This window comes from Rhinolophus hipposideros (assembly GCF_964194185.1).
Source record: "Rhinolophus hipposideros genome assembly, chromosome: 6".
NCBI classification, from domain to species: Eukaryota; Metazoa; Chordata; class Mammalia; order Chiroptera; family Rhinolophidae; genus Rhinolophus; species Rhinolophus hipposideros.
In genome coordinates this window covers 95,409,670-95,424,629 of record NC_138052.1, presented here as the reverse complement: position 1 = coordinate 95,424,629, position 14,960 = coordinate 95,409,670, and the positions used below count along the sequence as shown (strand labels likewise).

The 14,960-nt window shown below is 56.5% G+C and overlaps 1 protein-coding gene across 4 annotated transcripts in view; it reads left to right on the top strand.

Moving 5' to 3' along the window:
* NGEF (neuronal guanine nucleotide exchange factor) overlaps window positions 1-14,960 on the top strand; it is a 95,830-nt gene that overhangs the window by 79,689 nt on the left and 1,181 nt on the right. For all 4 annotated transcript variants that reach the window (XM_081051778.1, XM_081051780.1, XM_081051779.1 and 1 more), the window contains 9 exons: window positions 2,232-2,392; window positions 3,596-3,748; window positions 4,983-5,112; window positions 7,915-7,989; window positions 10,293-10,382; window positions 11,334-11,497; window positions 12,007-12,162; window positions 12,875-12,954; window positions 13,644-13,748. In XM_081051778.1, coding sequence (XP_080907904.1) covers window positions 2,232-2,392; window positions 3,596-3,748; window positions 4,983-5,112; window positions 7,915-7,989; window positions 10,293-10,382; window positions 11,334-11,497; window positions 12,007-12,162; window positions 12,875-12,954; window positions 13,644-13,748 — 1,114 coding nt within the window. The remainder of the gene's footprint in view (window positions 1-2,231; window positions 2,393-3,595; window positions 3,749-4,982; window positions 5,113-7,914; window positions 7,990-10,292; window positions 10,383-11,333; window positions 11,498-12,006; window positions 12,163-12,874; window positions 12,955-13,643; window positions 13,749-14,960) is intronic.

Here is a 14,960-nt window from a genome sequence, read left to right as displayed (position 1 = left end):
TGTTGTCCTCCCATCTGCCTTGTCTCCACTCCCCTGGGATGTGGCTCTGGCTGCCGCTTGCAGTTCGCCGTATTCAGCATTGAATGCCTGGTGCTTAGGCCAGTGCTTGGTCAACATTTGTGGGATGGATGGATGGATGGATGGATGGATGGATGGATGGATGGATGGATGGATGGATAACGATCAGGGCCTGGATCCCTATCAGCTCCACACTGCCGTGCAAAGGCTTGAATGACTGAGAGTAAACAATACTGATAAGGAAAAGACAACCACATTGATGCGGCAAATAGTTTGACATGTACAATGAAGAGAAACACCCTCGAAAACTAAAATTCACAGATGACTAATTGCCTACAAACAGAGAAAGAGGGGGTGAGTGTTGTGAATGGGCTCAGCCAGTACCAATTAGCAGGGATTCAGGCCAAGCCCTCTGCGTGTTAGCGGCTGAAAGGCCGCCTGCCTCTGCCCAGCTGCCCCCTGACGCTGTGCCCCCCGGAGATCGGGACCAAGATGCCACGCTTTGCCGGCGGTCTGACACTGCAGGGTGGGGTCGTGGCAGAGCTCGAACTCAGAAAAACCTTGGGTGAATCTCTGCCCTTCCAACAGCCAGTGGTATGACTTGGGGAGCGTTACTTCACCTCTATGTCCTGTTTCCTTTTGGTAAAATGGGAGCTTCTGTTTTTGTCTTTTCTGGAGGACCTGTGAGGATTCCGTGACACAGAGGAGCCTGGTATGTTTGGAACACGTGCCAGCTCATCTCCCCCTTCCCTTCCCCGCCCCCCTTCTTTTTACCCACCCCTTCCCATCCCTGGAGCACCAGCTTTCCTGACATTGGGGAGGTTGGAGTGAGATGGGGGTGGGCAGGACACGGGGGGAGGGGCCAGAGTCCCCTGCGCTCGTCACTGTTCTCTGCTTTTCTCTCTCTCCCCCGTCTGTCTGTGTGGGTTTCTTGGCGCTCCTGTAACAAGTGACCACAAACTGGGTGGCTTAAAACAACAGGGATGTGTTCTCCCACAGTGGTAGAGGTCAGAAGCCTTAAATCAAGGCGTCGGCGGGCAGGGCCCCACTCTCTCCGAAGGCTTCAAGTAATCCTTCTGCCTTTTCCAGCTTCTGGTGGCACCGGGTGTCCCTTCATGTCTGCCTCTGTCGTCACGTGGCCTCTTCCCGGCGTGTCTGGGTCAAGTCTCCCTCCACCTCTCTCTTGTAAAGACCTTTGTCATTGGATTGAACCCTCAGTCCAGCTTGCTCTCCTCACCTTGACACCCTTCACTACATCTGCAAAGACCCTTTTTCCAAATGCGGTCACATTCATAGGCGCCAGGCCTGGGCACAGCTTTCAGGGGCGGGCACAATTCACCCCACCTTGCTGTCCCTTTTGGGCAGCCACCGTGGGACCTGAATCTGCCCAAGGTCGAGGAACAGCAGAGGGTGATGGCGAAGGTGAAGATGGACTCTGGCAGGGTCCTGGGTTTGCTTGTGAGTGAGGGGGTGGTGAGCCAGGCTCGACTGCCCGCACTTGGCAGAGGGCACTTGAGAGAACCAAGCTTCGATGAGTGTTGTTGTTCACCGGCTCACTAATCAGCTAATCACCATGATACAAAGTCACGGTGCTCCCAAAAGTTCATCTGATTGTGGATTTCTTTCTCTGTTTTGCAAAATGAAAATTGCTTTATCAATCACATTATAAAAGCAGACCATGAAAGAAATAATATGTTCTCGTTTCTTTTCAGTTTTCAGAGGAAAGAGGAAAGAGGAAAAGTCACCCCTGAATTCCACCCCTTTGCCCCGTACCTGTGGTTGACATTGTGGCTTGTTTCCTTCCAGACATCTTTCTGGGCATGGAGGCATGGGAGTCCCCCTAGTAGTGACGGTACAGCCCGCGTGCCAGGACCTGTCACCCTTAGCAGCCTTCAGGGCTGTGACATATGGCCGACCTCTGGCATTGCTACCTTGTTCCGTGTTTTGGACACGAGGTTGTCTCCAGTTTTCACTATAGCAGGCCATGGGAGCACTCTCTCTAGGGTTGGCTGCTGAGCCTTTCAGGCAGACGGTCACTTTGGCACCGTCTTCCACACGACCTCAGCGTCAGCTTCCTTTTTTATTACTGATAAGAGTCCCGCCAAGCCTCCCTGCGTCCCTGTCTGAGAACAGGGCAGGCGCCCTCCTGGGGGCGAGTCCTTGGTGCTAACCACGGTCTCCTCTTGTCTGCTCTGCGTGGTGTCCGGACGCAGGCCATGTTTGAGCTGGTCACTTCCGAGGCCTCCTACTACAAAAGCCTGAGCCTGCTGGTGTCCCACTTCGTGGAGAACGAGCGGCTAAAGAAGATCCTGCACCCGTCCGAGGCGCACATCCTCTTCTCCAACGTCCTCGACGTCATGGCCGTCAGCGAGCGGTGAGCCCCCTGCTCGGGTCCTGGGGGGCCTGGCTTCCCAACTCTTCTCGCATGGGGCCCGGCTGAAGGAGGTGGCTAGTGCTTGCCACGCGGGCTTCTCCACTTGGGTGGAATTTTCTATAATAAGGTGTAAACCCAGAGGTCCACGACCCCTCCCAGCAGGGTGGCCAGTCACGGCCCCTTGGACGTGATTACAGGTCCCTTCCCGTCAGCATAAGTGCTCCGTGCCATCCGCTCGGTCAGGCAGGTGTGTAAGGCGGACTGTCATGACCCGCGGGGTGGCCGCGTAAACTGTTGTTTAGCCTGACGCGGTGAAGCCCTGGCCTGGAGCGTGCAGGGCCCTGAGACCCTCTGAGGGCCGGTGCAGAGCACAGCGCTTCCCTAATGCTTCTTCTCCTCCGGTGGGATGGTGTTTGCCACAGTGTGTGCGGGTGCTTATCAGCATTCGTTGGTTCTTGCAAAGGAGTGAACGCCAATCACAGTGTCAGGATGAAAGATCATTTACCACGTTCACTGCAGGCCATGGGGTTTTGCAGTTAAAAGTGCCAAACTCAGCTTTTGGACCATCTGGTCCGACCCTGAGTGTTCAGATCTGAAACTGAGAGGTGGCAGAGCTGCTGGCTCTCTGTGGACCCCCCCAAACAGGGCCGTCCCCCATACTGTCACCCCACCTTCCCATTTGCAGTGGACTCGGGAGGGTGAGAGCACCTGAGATCAGAGCAGGTGTGAGACCCCACCGGCCTCTGCCACGTCACCCTCTCTAGAAGGAGGAGTGTCTTTTTATTTATGTATGTACTTATTTATATTTTATTAGGAATAATTCCAAATCTGCAGAGTAGAGACACCAGTATAGCGAGCCTAAGCTTCGGCATCTAGGTTCAGCAAATTCCCATCATCATTTCATTTCACCTGTAAACCCCTCAGTGTGGATCTAAAAGAGAGAAGGTGTCTGTCTGTCTGTCTGTCTGTCTGTCTGTCTGTCTCTCTCTCTCTCTCTCTCTCTCTCTCTCTCTCTCTCTCAAAAATACTCCTAATGCTATTGCTACCTAAAAACCTGAACAATAATCGATGTGACCAAATCTGCCACCCGTGCTCGGATGTCATCCTGCCGGGTGTGTCGGTGGGTCCACGTGGAAGCGCCTGGTGGATACACGTCCCGAGTCTCCACCCAGGCATCCTTCACCCAGCCACGGCCTCCTGCAGGTTCCTCCTGGAGCTGGAGCACCGGATGGAAGAGAACATCGTCATCTCGGACGTGTGTGACATCGTGTACCATTACGCGGCCAACCACTTCTCCGTGTACATCACCTATGTCAGCAACCAGACCTATCAGGAGAGGACCTACAAGCAGTTGCTGTGAGTGTGTCAGGCTCGGGCCACTCCTGTCACATGGGCGCTGAGCTGTGCTCCTTGGACCTTTCGCTTTCCCAAGACAGTATCCAAGGCCGGCATGTCCCAGGGGCTCAGTGTCACTAGAGAAACGTTGAGCCCACGATGGTCAGCCATGGCGCCCACTGCAGCTGTGCCCAGAGCGGCCGTGCAGAGCTCTGTGAGGTTAGAAAAGGGGGTCTGAGGCCGAGAGGACAACTCCAGGCCCAAGACGTCAGGAAAGTGACTTGAACTAGAGGCAAAGGCAGGGATGGGTGAAAGGATATCTTTTTGGTGATTACCCAGCAACACCCTTGAATTTCTTGCTAATCTGCCCATTTCGTAAACTTTCTCAGGGTTTTGGTTGATGAGATAATTTTTCAGTTAACTTGCCTCTTTCTAATCCTTTGCCTTTCTGTGCTGGGCTTTATGACAGTGTAACCAGTGATGTGTTCCTACCTCGACTGGGGAGTTTCCAGAGCTTTCCGAACAGTGGCATCAATCGTTCCATTTCCCTGGGCCTTTCCATCAAACCATGTCATCCTCTGTGGATGTTTTAAAGCTTGAGTATTCGGGGGGTTGGCTGTTTTACATTTGGGGTTGGAAATTGGGATTGGAGGGAATCCAGAAGCCAGTTCTGAGGACAGGCGTTGAGAAGACAAGTGTACAGGAGACAGGAATCTAGATGTCGCAGTGCCCAAGGGTACACCGGTGTGGCCTGTGAGTGCAGATGGTCGGGGCCCCAGGACAGGCAGTGCCATTGTCCCTGCTGCGTGTCATCTCCAGTGGCAGTTCCGGGGAGCCCCTCCCACTGTCTGCAGATGCCCCCCAGCTGGCAGGAATAGCGCAGTGACCCCGGCAGTTGCCTCCAGCTGCTACTGCCTCTGCCTGTCAGTCCGTGGGTTTACCTTGCCGCGGGCTCCTGCTGGGTAAATCGTTGAACTGTGCGTCTGATTCATAGAGTTGGCCACACACAGAATGCTTGCCCTCCCACACACAGCATGTTTCGCTAAGCCTTCGTAGGCCAGGCATGTGAAGCTACCATTGTCGTTTGACTCGTACATGAACAGTTTATTTTCCATAAAAAAAGAGAAATAAATGAATCGATGCGGTTTTGGTGCCCGTGGGCTGTCTGGTTCCTACAAGGCTGTGGGTGGTGAGAAGTGGCTCCGATGGACGCCTTCTGTGAGCTAGAGACTGACTCTTGTGTCTGTGTCCCCAGCCAGGAGAAGGCAGCCTTTCGAGAGCTGATCGCGCAGCTGGAGTTGGACCCCAAGTGCAAGGGGCTGCCCCTCTCCTCCTTCCTCATCCTGCCTTTCCAGAGGATCACACGCCTCAAGCTGTTGGTCCAGGTACTGCCTCTCCCCCCACAGGCACATGGGGTTTACGTGTGTTTCTGTGGCTGAAGACCATTTCCTTCGGACATTCGGTTCCCTGCTGGCTTTCTAGAAAGTCCATTTGTTCCGCAATTCCCAATTAAGCTCCTGCTGTGTGCCAAGCAGCTGTGGACTCAGCCCCTGCTCCTGGGGAGCCACATTCCGGGAGGGGGGGGAGGTGACAAACATAGACAACCAGGAAGTGGTAATGGCCCTGAAGACAAAGAAACAGGGGTAACATGATAGAGATGGACTTCCTGGTCACTGTCACCTGGGGGATCAGGAAGGAGTCTCAGATGAGTGACATTTAAGCTGAGACTTGGTGGCCAGGGAGGAGCTGTTCAGGTGACAGAACTGCTTGTGCAAAAGCCCCGGAGCCGCAAGGTTCGCAGACAGAGAGGCCAGAGGTGAGCTCAGGGAACATGACGGGAGGGAGTGTGGAGATGTGGGCAGGGCCAGTCGGGGCCACAGAAGACATTGGGCTCTATCCTCAGTGTGGCGGGGAGTCACCCAATCTAGTGACATTTGTGAGAGCACACAGTGGCTGCCACGTGGAGAGCGATGGATGGGCAGGAGGGCAAGAGTGGAAATGGGAGAAAGGATAAGGAAGTGATTCGAGAAAGAAGGATGGCTTGGCTGGTGTTGAGAGTGGGGGGTCCCGGAAGGAAACCAGTGCCTTGGGAGGACTTGCTCCTGTGGAGTAAGAGGGAGAAGGGGTGATGGTGCTGCTCCCTGAGGTGGGGAAAGCAGTCTGGGTCGGTGTTGAACTGGCTGAGGTTGAGATGACTTTGAGCAGTTGAACATCCAAGTTTAGGGTCAAAGGGAGAAGTGGGGACAGGGTGGCGTTTAATAGAAGAGACCGCCAAGAAAGGAGAGAAATGGGCCTGGAGACCCAGTCCTGGGACACACCGTGCCCCAGAAGGAACAGGGGTGCAGGAGGAGGGAGACCGAGAGAGCCAGAGCCTAGGAGGCCTGCAGAGGATGAGTGTCCTGAAAGGGGGTCTCCAAGGAGTCGGGCTCCCGGCAAGGCGGCTGGAGACCCTGTGCCTGCTGCATGTGCTGTGCACAGGGAAACACCTGGCCTCTGGCAGATGAAGAGGTTGATGTGGAACTGGCCACAGCTGGGGGTGGCGTGGGGAGAAGGCAAGCTGAGATGGTGACCTGTAAGTCACAGGGAGGGGCGCCCAGAGGTCAGACCAAAGGCCATGGCTGCTAGCTCCACAGGAGAAGGGTATCAAAGAGGAGAGGTGGAGCCGGGGAGGAAGGGCTCAGAGGCTGAAACCAAAGAAACCTGAGTCACAGCAGCAGTGCCCGGGGAGCGGGCGACAACGCTTCCGGAGAACAGCGAGGACAGACCCACGTCAGGACACTGCAGAGTGAAGGAGTGCGTCTGGATGTTTTTAACTTGGAAAAACTGAGCAGAAGACGCTAACGTTTCCTAATTAGGAAGAGGGAAAAAAATGAAGAAATTTTATGGGAAAGAACATATATGATATATAAACTCTTAACTTTTATACGATGAAAGCCAACAAAACTAAGCTCAAGACTTACGTGAGCATTGTCTTGAGGACAACGGTGGAAAGGAGGTGGAGCGGTGTCAGAGAAGCATGTTTCAGGGGTGCGGCGGGGGGCGTGTTCCAGGCAGAACCGCCAGTCACTACAGAAGGCAGGCTATGGGGCGGGGGCTCCTAGAGAGGAGTGCGAAGGTCATGTGCACGGGCCATCCTGTTTGAGGCCCCGAGCAGGAACTGGTCAGATGGGAGTGCTATTCCAATGAGAAAAGGTGGAGCCTGAACCATGCTGATTTGGGAGTAGGGGGACCATTAATGATAGGGTTTGGTGGCCTCATGTTGGCGAAGGGGGGGAGGAGGCATCTGGGAGGACAGGTCTCTGGCTTGGTTGCCAGCAGAGGCTGGGCAGGTAACCACACAGAGGCGGCCGGGGACGTGCCGCTGAGACCCATCACAGTTGGCGGTGATCCAGGTCTGGTCGCGCTCAGGGGAGATGCTGCGCTTTGTGTGAAGAGGGAAAAGACATGCCCGTGATCCAGGTGTCTGAGGTGGCTGGGTGGTCAGCAGCAGTGTTCGGGCAGCCGTCGCGTGGGGCAGCTCAGATGCACCCAGACCTCCTTCGTAGACAAGAGCAGGTCCAAAAATCTGGGCACGGCGAGGACGGGGAGACAGAAATTATGCAGTTTGAAGAGCAACGCCAGACACTGTCATTTAGAAGTGAAGGCAATGTGAACATCGTTTTCTGATAATCCAAGAAAATATAACAATTAGAAAAGAGATACTTGGTCAATAAGACCAACGTTAGTAAGGCCTTGGGGTTAACGGTGACTTGGCTTAGATGACAGTCCCAGAGGAGAGGAGAGGGAGCCTGGGTTACCTGCAGTGAGCGCCGTGTGAGGACAGGGCTGGCCCAGCACGACGGTCCTTACCGCAGGACCTGCCCCTCCGCCAGCGCGGGTCGCCTCCTTTGCTCTGACCTTGGCTGTCCAGTGAGATCGCGGCCCCAGCAAGGCCCTCGGTTAATCCTCACGGCAGACTGCCATGTGCTTACCAGTTTAGAGCCGGGCAAAGCTTGGGTCAGGATGCTTGACCCTCATCCCAGCTGAGCCTGTCCTCCTGTCTCTATTGTCACCTGGTAGGGCTCTTTGTAGTGGCTGTCGCAGCAAAACAAGGCTGTGTGGACCAGTGCAGCAGGGAGGTCGCTTTGCAGGGGGCAGGCCGGGCAGGCGGGGCCGTGAAAGTTAATGCAGACTTCCCTTGTGCTCAGAACATCCTGAAGAGAGTGGAAGAAAGGTCTGAGCATGAATGCACCGCCTTGGACGCCCACAAAGAACTGGAACTGGTGAGTGGGCTTCCTCTGCCTGCATTTCCCAATAAACTGTTCCCTCATCTGGACGCATCTTCCCAGCCCTGCTTCCGCGCTTGTCAGTGTGTCTTTGGAAAACGCAAACGCAGCTTAACATTTGCTGTTGCAATCCAGAGACATCAGTGGGGCAGAACACCAGGTCAGGTGTGGCCGCAGCATAGTGGCATGTCTTCCTTCTCCACCCCAACTGTGGATGTGACCCTGAGGGGACAAGGCAGTGGCCAGGCAGTCTTTACCCACCTTGACTTCCGCTGCCCCCCTTCCGCCCGTTCTCTCATCAGCTGCCTGCACGTCGGGAGCCCACACTTGTCCTTGTCTTTTTCCAGTGCATCCCTGCCTGTCACTCTCGCAGAGGCTGGGCTGGCTCTGGAGCCCTGATGTAGCTCGGCCCCAAGCCCCGGCCTCCACACCTCTCCCCATCGCTCAGTTTATGTTTCCCATCTCTGCAACAGGACTCACTGGCCCTTCCAAGCCCTGGGCTTTTCCTGCCCAAGAGTGGAGAGACCACCTCTGCTCCCGATCCTCAGAGAAGCGGTCCCGGCAGTTGCAGAGTAGTTGTGTGGGAGGGGTCAGTAAATGTATCCATTCACGCGTGCTCAGCTAACAGTGGATCCTTTTTGTCTTAAAGTGCTGACTCGTGTTTGGCTCCTGGTGTCAGCTGAAGCTGCGAGCCAGTTCTTGGCAGCTGTGCAGGGGCCGCTCTGCCATGCTACTGACCCCGCAGTGGACGAGAGAGTGGGTGTTGGGAAGTCCTCGCCACTTCTTGTACCAGTGGCAATAGCTTAGTGAAATTCTAGCCTCGGTGGGTATCTGATGCTGGTTCTAAGCCACGTTGAGCCACAAGGACTTCTGAACGTAATGTAGCTATTGCACCCCTGGTCTTCTCCTCGTGTCCCTTACTCACACCGGTTGGCCACCAAAATCCTCTGGCATTTGCACCCTTTGAATATTGGGGAAAACAACGGACTCCTCCCAGCCTAGGGGGGAAAGGGTGGAGCCTCGAGCAGGCTGGTCAGGGAGGGTCCGCGACCTGTGAGTCAGGCAGCCTCTTTTGGGGCCCTCTGCTCAGCCCTAGAACTCACATGGGATGAGAGTTCCATGGATGGGAGTTCATTCTGGCCCCCACCGGGCAGCTGGCCACACTGGGTCACAGAAGGTGAGTCTTGTGACCACCAACGCCTGTGAAAGGCCTACGTGCCCCAAGGGGTCTCCCTGCAGTGAACAAGCATTTTCTATTTCTTATTTTCTGCTGTCATCTCTCTTCTTTTCCTTGTGATGAAAGGTATACTCCTATTTCTCACAGACTCCTTTTTTTATAAAAGTTTTTTTTCTAATTTATTAAGAAATTGATGCTCAATACAACAAAATCAGCACGTGCTCATAAGTAAAGAGAAGATGGTAGCAATCCCACAGGTTATCCTACACCTCCCTGCAGACATGCTGGTGCATGCCCCGCAGACCTCTTTCCAGTCCCCCGCACACACAGTTGTCTTCTCTGCAAAAACGGCTTTACTCTCCATTTTAGGGCATGTAAAGTTATTGCAATTTTTAATGATTTCAGAGTGCTCGATTATATGGATAGGTTAGCGCCAGTGAATCCCAGTTGATGGACATGTAGGTCGATGCCAGTTTTTCTCATGCTGAACAACACTGCGGGGAACACCCTAGGCCACACGTCTTTGGGCACCGTCCTCGTTCACAAATACCGAGTGCCTGCTAGGTGCTAGGCTCTGTTCCAGACACCCATGATCCAGGGTGGAATACCGTCCTCAGAAGTCCCGGGAAATGAGGTTTTATTAGGCGTCTTGGTACTTGGGTTGCGTCCTAGGAAGGTGAGCGACCTGTACTCTCCTGCAGTGTGTGACAGGGGTGTCCCCACACCTCGCCCACCTGGCGCCTTGTCAGCCTGTCTTTTCCAGTCTGACAGATGAGAAAGGACATCTCATTGTTGAAGTTTGCTTTCTGTGTGATGTGAGGGGTCGGGCCTCAGTTTACACGTGGTCTGGGGTTTACTTCCTACCAAGGACAAGGCACTACCTTCTCCACCAGAACCGAGAGCCATAGCTAACAGCCTGACAGGTTTTCCCACTATGCCTTTGTTCCAGAAGGTGCTAGAGCAAGGAGTGCCAGCCCGATGGAGACTGGATGGTCAGTCTCAGCTGTGGGCACAATGTCTGATCACGGTGGTTGTTCAGCTCTCTGGGACCTGCGTGGGCAGAAGGAAGTGACTGGGGACAGCTGGCTACAGGTGGCCTGATGTGTCCTCATTCTTGTCCCAGGTGGTAAAAGCATGCAACGAGGGCGTCAGGAAAATGAGCCGCACGGAGCAAATGATCAGCATTCAGAAGAAGATGGAGTTTAAGATCAAGGTAAGCGTGCACCCATCTGCGTGTGTCCGACCCAGCCCAGTTTCCTGGAGCGTTGGTCACTGGCCAGGCTCCCTGAGTGGCCACCCTGGGGTCTCAGAGCAGGGTCACCTCCCCGAGGCCTTCCTTGACCCCTGGCTGGAGAGCCCCCGTGTGTCCCCCAGTCACCAGGCCATCACACTGTCCTAGACTGTCTTCTGAGAGAAGGTGGACAGGGACCTCACAGCCATCGGCTCATTTACCGGCTGTGTATTTACAGTGAAGTACGTGACAGGGACCAGCCCAGGATTCTTAAAGCTGGGAGGTTTGAAGTTACCAACCTTCTCCCCCAACTTTGTGCAGAGCTTCAGGCATTAGTGAGCCGAGGGCCGGAGGACCTGGGTTTCTGGTGACAGGCACACGAGCCCACAGTGCCCACCGAGGGTCTCTGAGGTCTTGCTGGGTGTGGGAGCTGAGTCCCAGACGAGCATGCAGATGTGGGCTTCTGAGCTCCCCACAGAGCTCCCCTTGCCAGTGGCCTGCCAGGGGCCAGGAGCCTACCCTGAGCCACACAGCGGGACCTCACACAGCGGGACCCCACCTCTCCCCCGTGAACTTGGCCTCTCCTCTGATTCTGCATCGCACAGGCTGAGCCTGGTGCAGGGGCGATGACACACTCAGGTGCCCACACGTACATGGCCTCACACGTGTACAGCGGCTGTACATGTAGACCAGCACACGCACATACACAGAAGCACACGCGGATACATATGCAATGTATGCATGACTGCACACAGGCTCAAACACGTACAGAACCACAAACACACGCGCTGCCCTCCCACGTTGGCCTGGGCCCCCCGTTCCTCCCAGAATAGCCCCCGCCTGCTGTCACTCAGGGTTATTGCTCCGGTGAGGGCACCGGGGAGCCTCGGGGAGGCGCAGGGGCACCGCTGTCCTGACACTGCCCCCTTGCAGTCGGTGCCCATCATCTCGCACTCGCGCTGGCTGCTGAAGCAGGGCGGGCTGCAGCAGATGTCAGGCCCCAAGACGTCCCGAACCCTGCGGACCAAGAAGCTCTTCCAGGAAATTTACCTCTTCCTCTTCAATGACCTGCTGGTGATCTGCCGGCAGGTCCCTGGGTGAGCTGGCCGGGCACTGCCTGGTGCTCTGGGGGTGACCATGCTGCAGGGGGCACAGTGTGGGCAGGGTGGGGTTCGCTGTGGCCTGGGGAGGCCAGCCACATGGCCGGATGGAGCCCAGGCTTGGGCTCAGGTTTAAGTTCAGCTCCTCTCTTATCCAGCCTTGGGCCTTTGGGCAAGTTTATTTAAACCCCCTGGCCTCAGTTTCCCCTCCTGTCAAGTGGGGTTTTACTCCTAGGGATATGGAGAGGCCAGCTCAGTATCTGACATGCAGTGAGAGCTCAGCAGGGCGGCTGCTATGGTCGTGCTGACCCCTGGTCCACCATCCACAACATGGGAAGGGGCAGCTTGGGGTGAGGGGGACAGGCATTCGTGGCGGGCCTTCTGGAAGGGGGTGAGGAGTGGCAGTGGTGGGGCTGGCCCTGCTGGCTGGCCAGGGTGAGGGCTTTGCTGGGACCCCCAGGCCTCCTCAAGACCGACATGCTCACCCTGCCACCCTGGGTCCCCAGAGACAAGTACCAGGTGTTTGACTCGGCCCCACGGGGCCTGCTCCGCGTGGAGGAACTGGAGGACCAGGGTCAGACGCTGGCCAATGTGTTCATCCTGAGGCTGCTGGAGAACTCTGACGACCGGGAGGCCACCTATATGCTGAAGGCGTCCTCTCAGTGAGTGCCCAGTGCCATCCCACCCACCCCTCCGTGTCACCTTCCCAGGTGGAACAAGGCTCCAGGCTCAGTGCACAGGCCGCCTGGTTCCTGTGCTTCCCCACAGGGCTTCCGTCTGGGGTTAGTGTCAGCTTGTGGGACCATTGTGTGTGGGGGGGGAGGTTGCACGTTGCCCGGTGTGTGGGTGAATGTGTGTGTCCTTCGGGCCTCAGACTCTGGGTGGGCCCTCTGTTTTGATGAGATGTTGTAGAACCCTTGACCAGTGAACCACCATCGTCTATCTGGTCACCTCTCTGAGCAGCCAGGCCACCTGCCCTACAGCCCCAGGGCTCTGAGAGGGACAGCCAAGATCAGTGTGGGGAGACGCCCTGTGGAGGTGCCCAGCCCCCCTCCGTCCCCCAGACATCCCATCTGGGGCCAGTTCCCACCTCCTGGGGCAGGAATGAAGTCGGCCTGCCCCAGCTGACACTTCCCACAGACTGGCTTCAGGGCAGCTGGCTGCTTAGCGCTGCTCTGTGGGTTAACTTTGAGGTGTTGTGGAGCACTCACCTTCACCACCTGGGTTTCTAAAGGGCACAGGGGAGATTCTGTAGGGTTCCCAAGCCTCTCTGCTGGCTGCTGGGCACCCTCTGAGCTGCCCAGCTTGCTGGACACTGGGCACCATGCTTCATGTGCTCTGTGGTTGGGGCTTTTGTCCCCTCCTCTGTCCCAGGAGTGAGATGAAGCGCTGGATGACGTCGCTGGCCCCCAACCGGAGAACTAAGTTTGTTTCCTTCACGTCCCGGCTGCTGGGTAAGTGTTCCTCTGGGACAACGCCATCTCTGGGCAGGGCAGGTCTCTGGCATCAGCCGCAAGTGCCCTCCGCACTCCTCCCAAAAGGGCCATGCTTCCCGAGCCCATCATTCCAGAGGCCCAGGTGGCCTTGGGGATGCCCGCTTCGGCTGCAAGCTTAGTGCCCAATGGAGGACGTCAGTGTGCTGAGTTCTACAAACATTTGAATGGTTACTGAAGGAACAAGTCCCTGTGTCTTAAGTGACAGGTGCTGCAATGAAACCACGAGGGATCCGGGGCCAGAAGGCGAATGCCAGTGTTCTTTGGGGTTGCCAGTTGTATGAAAACCTTACAAAATATAAAAGGGTGCACATTGGCTGCCTGAGGGAAGCTTCCATCGTGACAGTACAAGTCCCGAGAACCCCACATTTGCTCCCAGGGCCTCGTCCCGGGGCCGAGAAGTTCCTTCTGAAGCCCCACACACGGCCTGTTCACTCCTTTATCCACGTATTGTTTCCTCCAAGCACCAGCTATTTGAATCTCATTTTCTTGGAGCCAGGCCCCTCCCCCTGTCAAATGCCCCCTTTTCAGTTGCTCTGGGACAGGCAGCACCAACCCTGCTAACTGCCAGGAGGTGTCCAGGGTTTGCTGGGTGGGGGCAGGCGGTGACACGGTGATGAGGACGTGCCACCTCCCTCCCCTCTCTTCAGACTGCCCCCAGGTCCAGTGCGTGCATCCGTACGTGGCCCAGCAGCCCGATGAGCTGACGCTGGAGCTGGCAGACATTCTGAACATCCTGGAAAAGACAGAAGATGGTGAGGCGGGAGCTGGGAGTGTCTACCCCTCATGCCCCCCGGGACTCCCTGGGACTCTGCACCCGGCCCCACACCTGCCTGGGGATGAGGTGGGGAGTCTCAGCCCCCCTGGCAGAGCTAGCTGATGGGCCAGGGAGCCCAGGCCCTGGCACGTCTCTGCTCCCCTATGCCGTTCTGCCTATCCTGGCCTCCCTGGCTTTCCCTCAGAGCAGAGGGCCCTTCTCCCAGCACCTCTGCTCTCCTCCCCGAGCCTGAGTCCCGCCTCCCGCTTAGCACCAGGCCCAGCCCAAGAGCCGGCTGGCTGGTTCCATGCCTTCCCCTGACAGCCCTGGCCTTGACCCACCCATCACAGAGGTAGGAGGAGCCAGGAACACCTTCACCTCGATCCTAGACCCTGCATTTGCAACAGGCTTCCAGTCGGAGCCCCGTTTGGTCCAAGAAGCCACCCACACCCCCAGCTCCCACCCACCCATGCCCATGACATCAGTGCCAAACAAGCAGGTTCACGCCCCTCCTTTGAAACATTGATCCCTTATTTCTACATCAGTTGCTCCTCCTCAGAATCCCCCAAACTGCACAGCGGTCTCCCCATCCCCCAGTCCTTCCTCCCCTTTGAGGTCCTGGCTGGAAGGTCTCAGGCTGGTGACCTCCAGGGAAGGCCATTTCTGCTGGTCCCAAATCCCAGGGGCTCACCCAGCATTGGAAGAACCGTGTCTCCGGCCACCAGCCGCCCCTCCCACCCACAGAATACAAACGACCTGTCATGCCACCCAACCCCCGCACACCCCCCATGTGGCCGGCAGAGGGCCTGCCCCAGCCCTTCGCACCCCAGGTCCTTGCCCTGTGCTGGGACCTGCCCGTGATCTCGGGGGGAGGGAAGGAGTGCCGAGGCGTCTGCTCGTGTCAGCCAGTTCATGGCGGCTGCCCTCAGCTGACCACCTTATCCTCCAGAGGCTGAGGCTCAGACAGGGGTGCTCAACAAGAGGGAGACAGTGGCATTCTAGTCGGGGTAACCACCAGTCAGCCACCACCCCCACTGGCCCCTTGGATACCTCTTGCTTTGGGGGGCGGCCCTTGGGGTCTCCTAGTCTTCTAGGATTGCTGAAGGCTCAGGTGTAGTTTCCAAAGTCAATCCATGTGGGACACACCGTGGCACAGAACGTGACTGGTTCTATTATGGCCATGTGCACACACACTGCTCCCTAGGGTGGT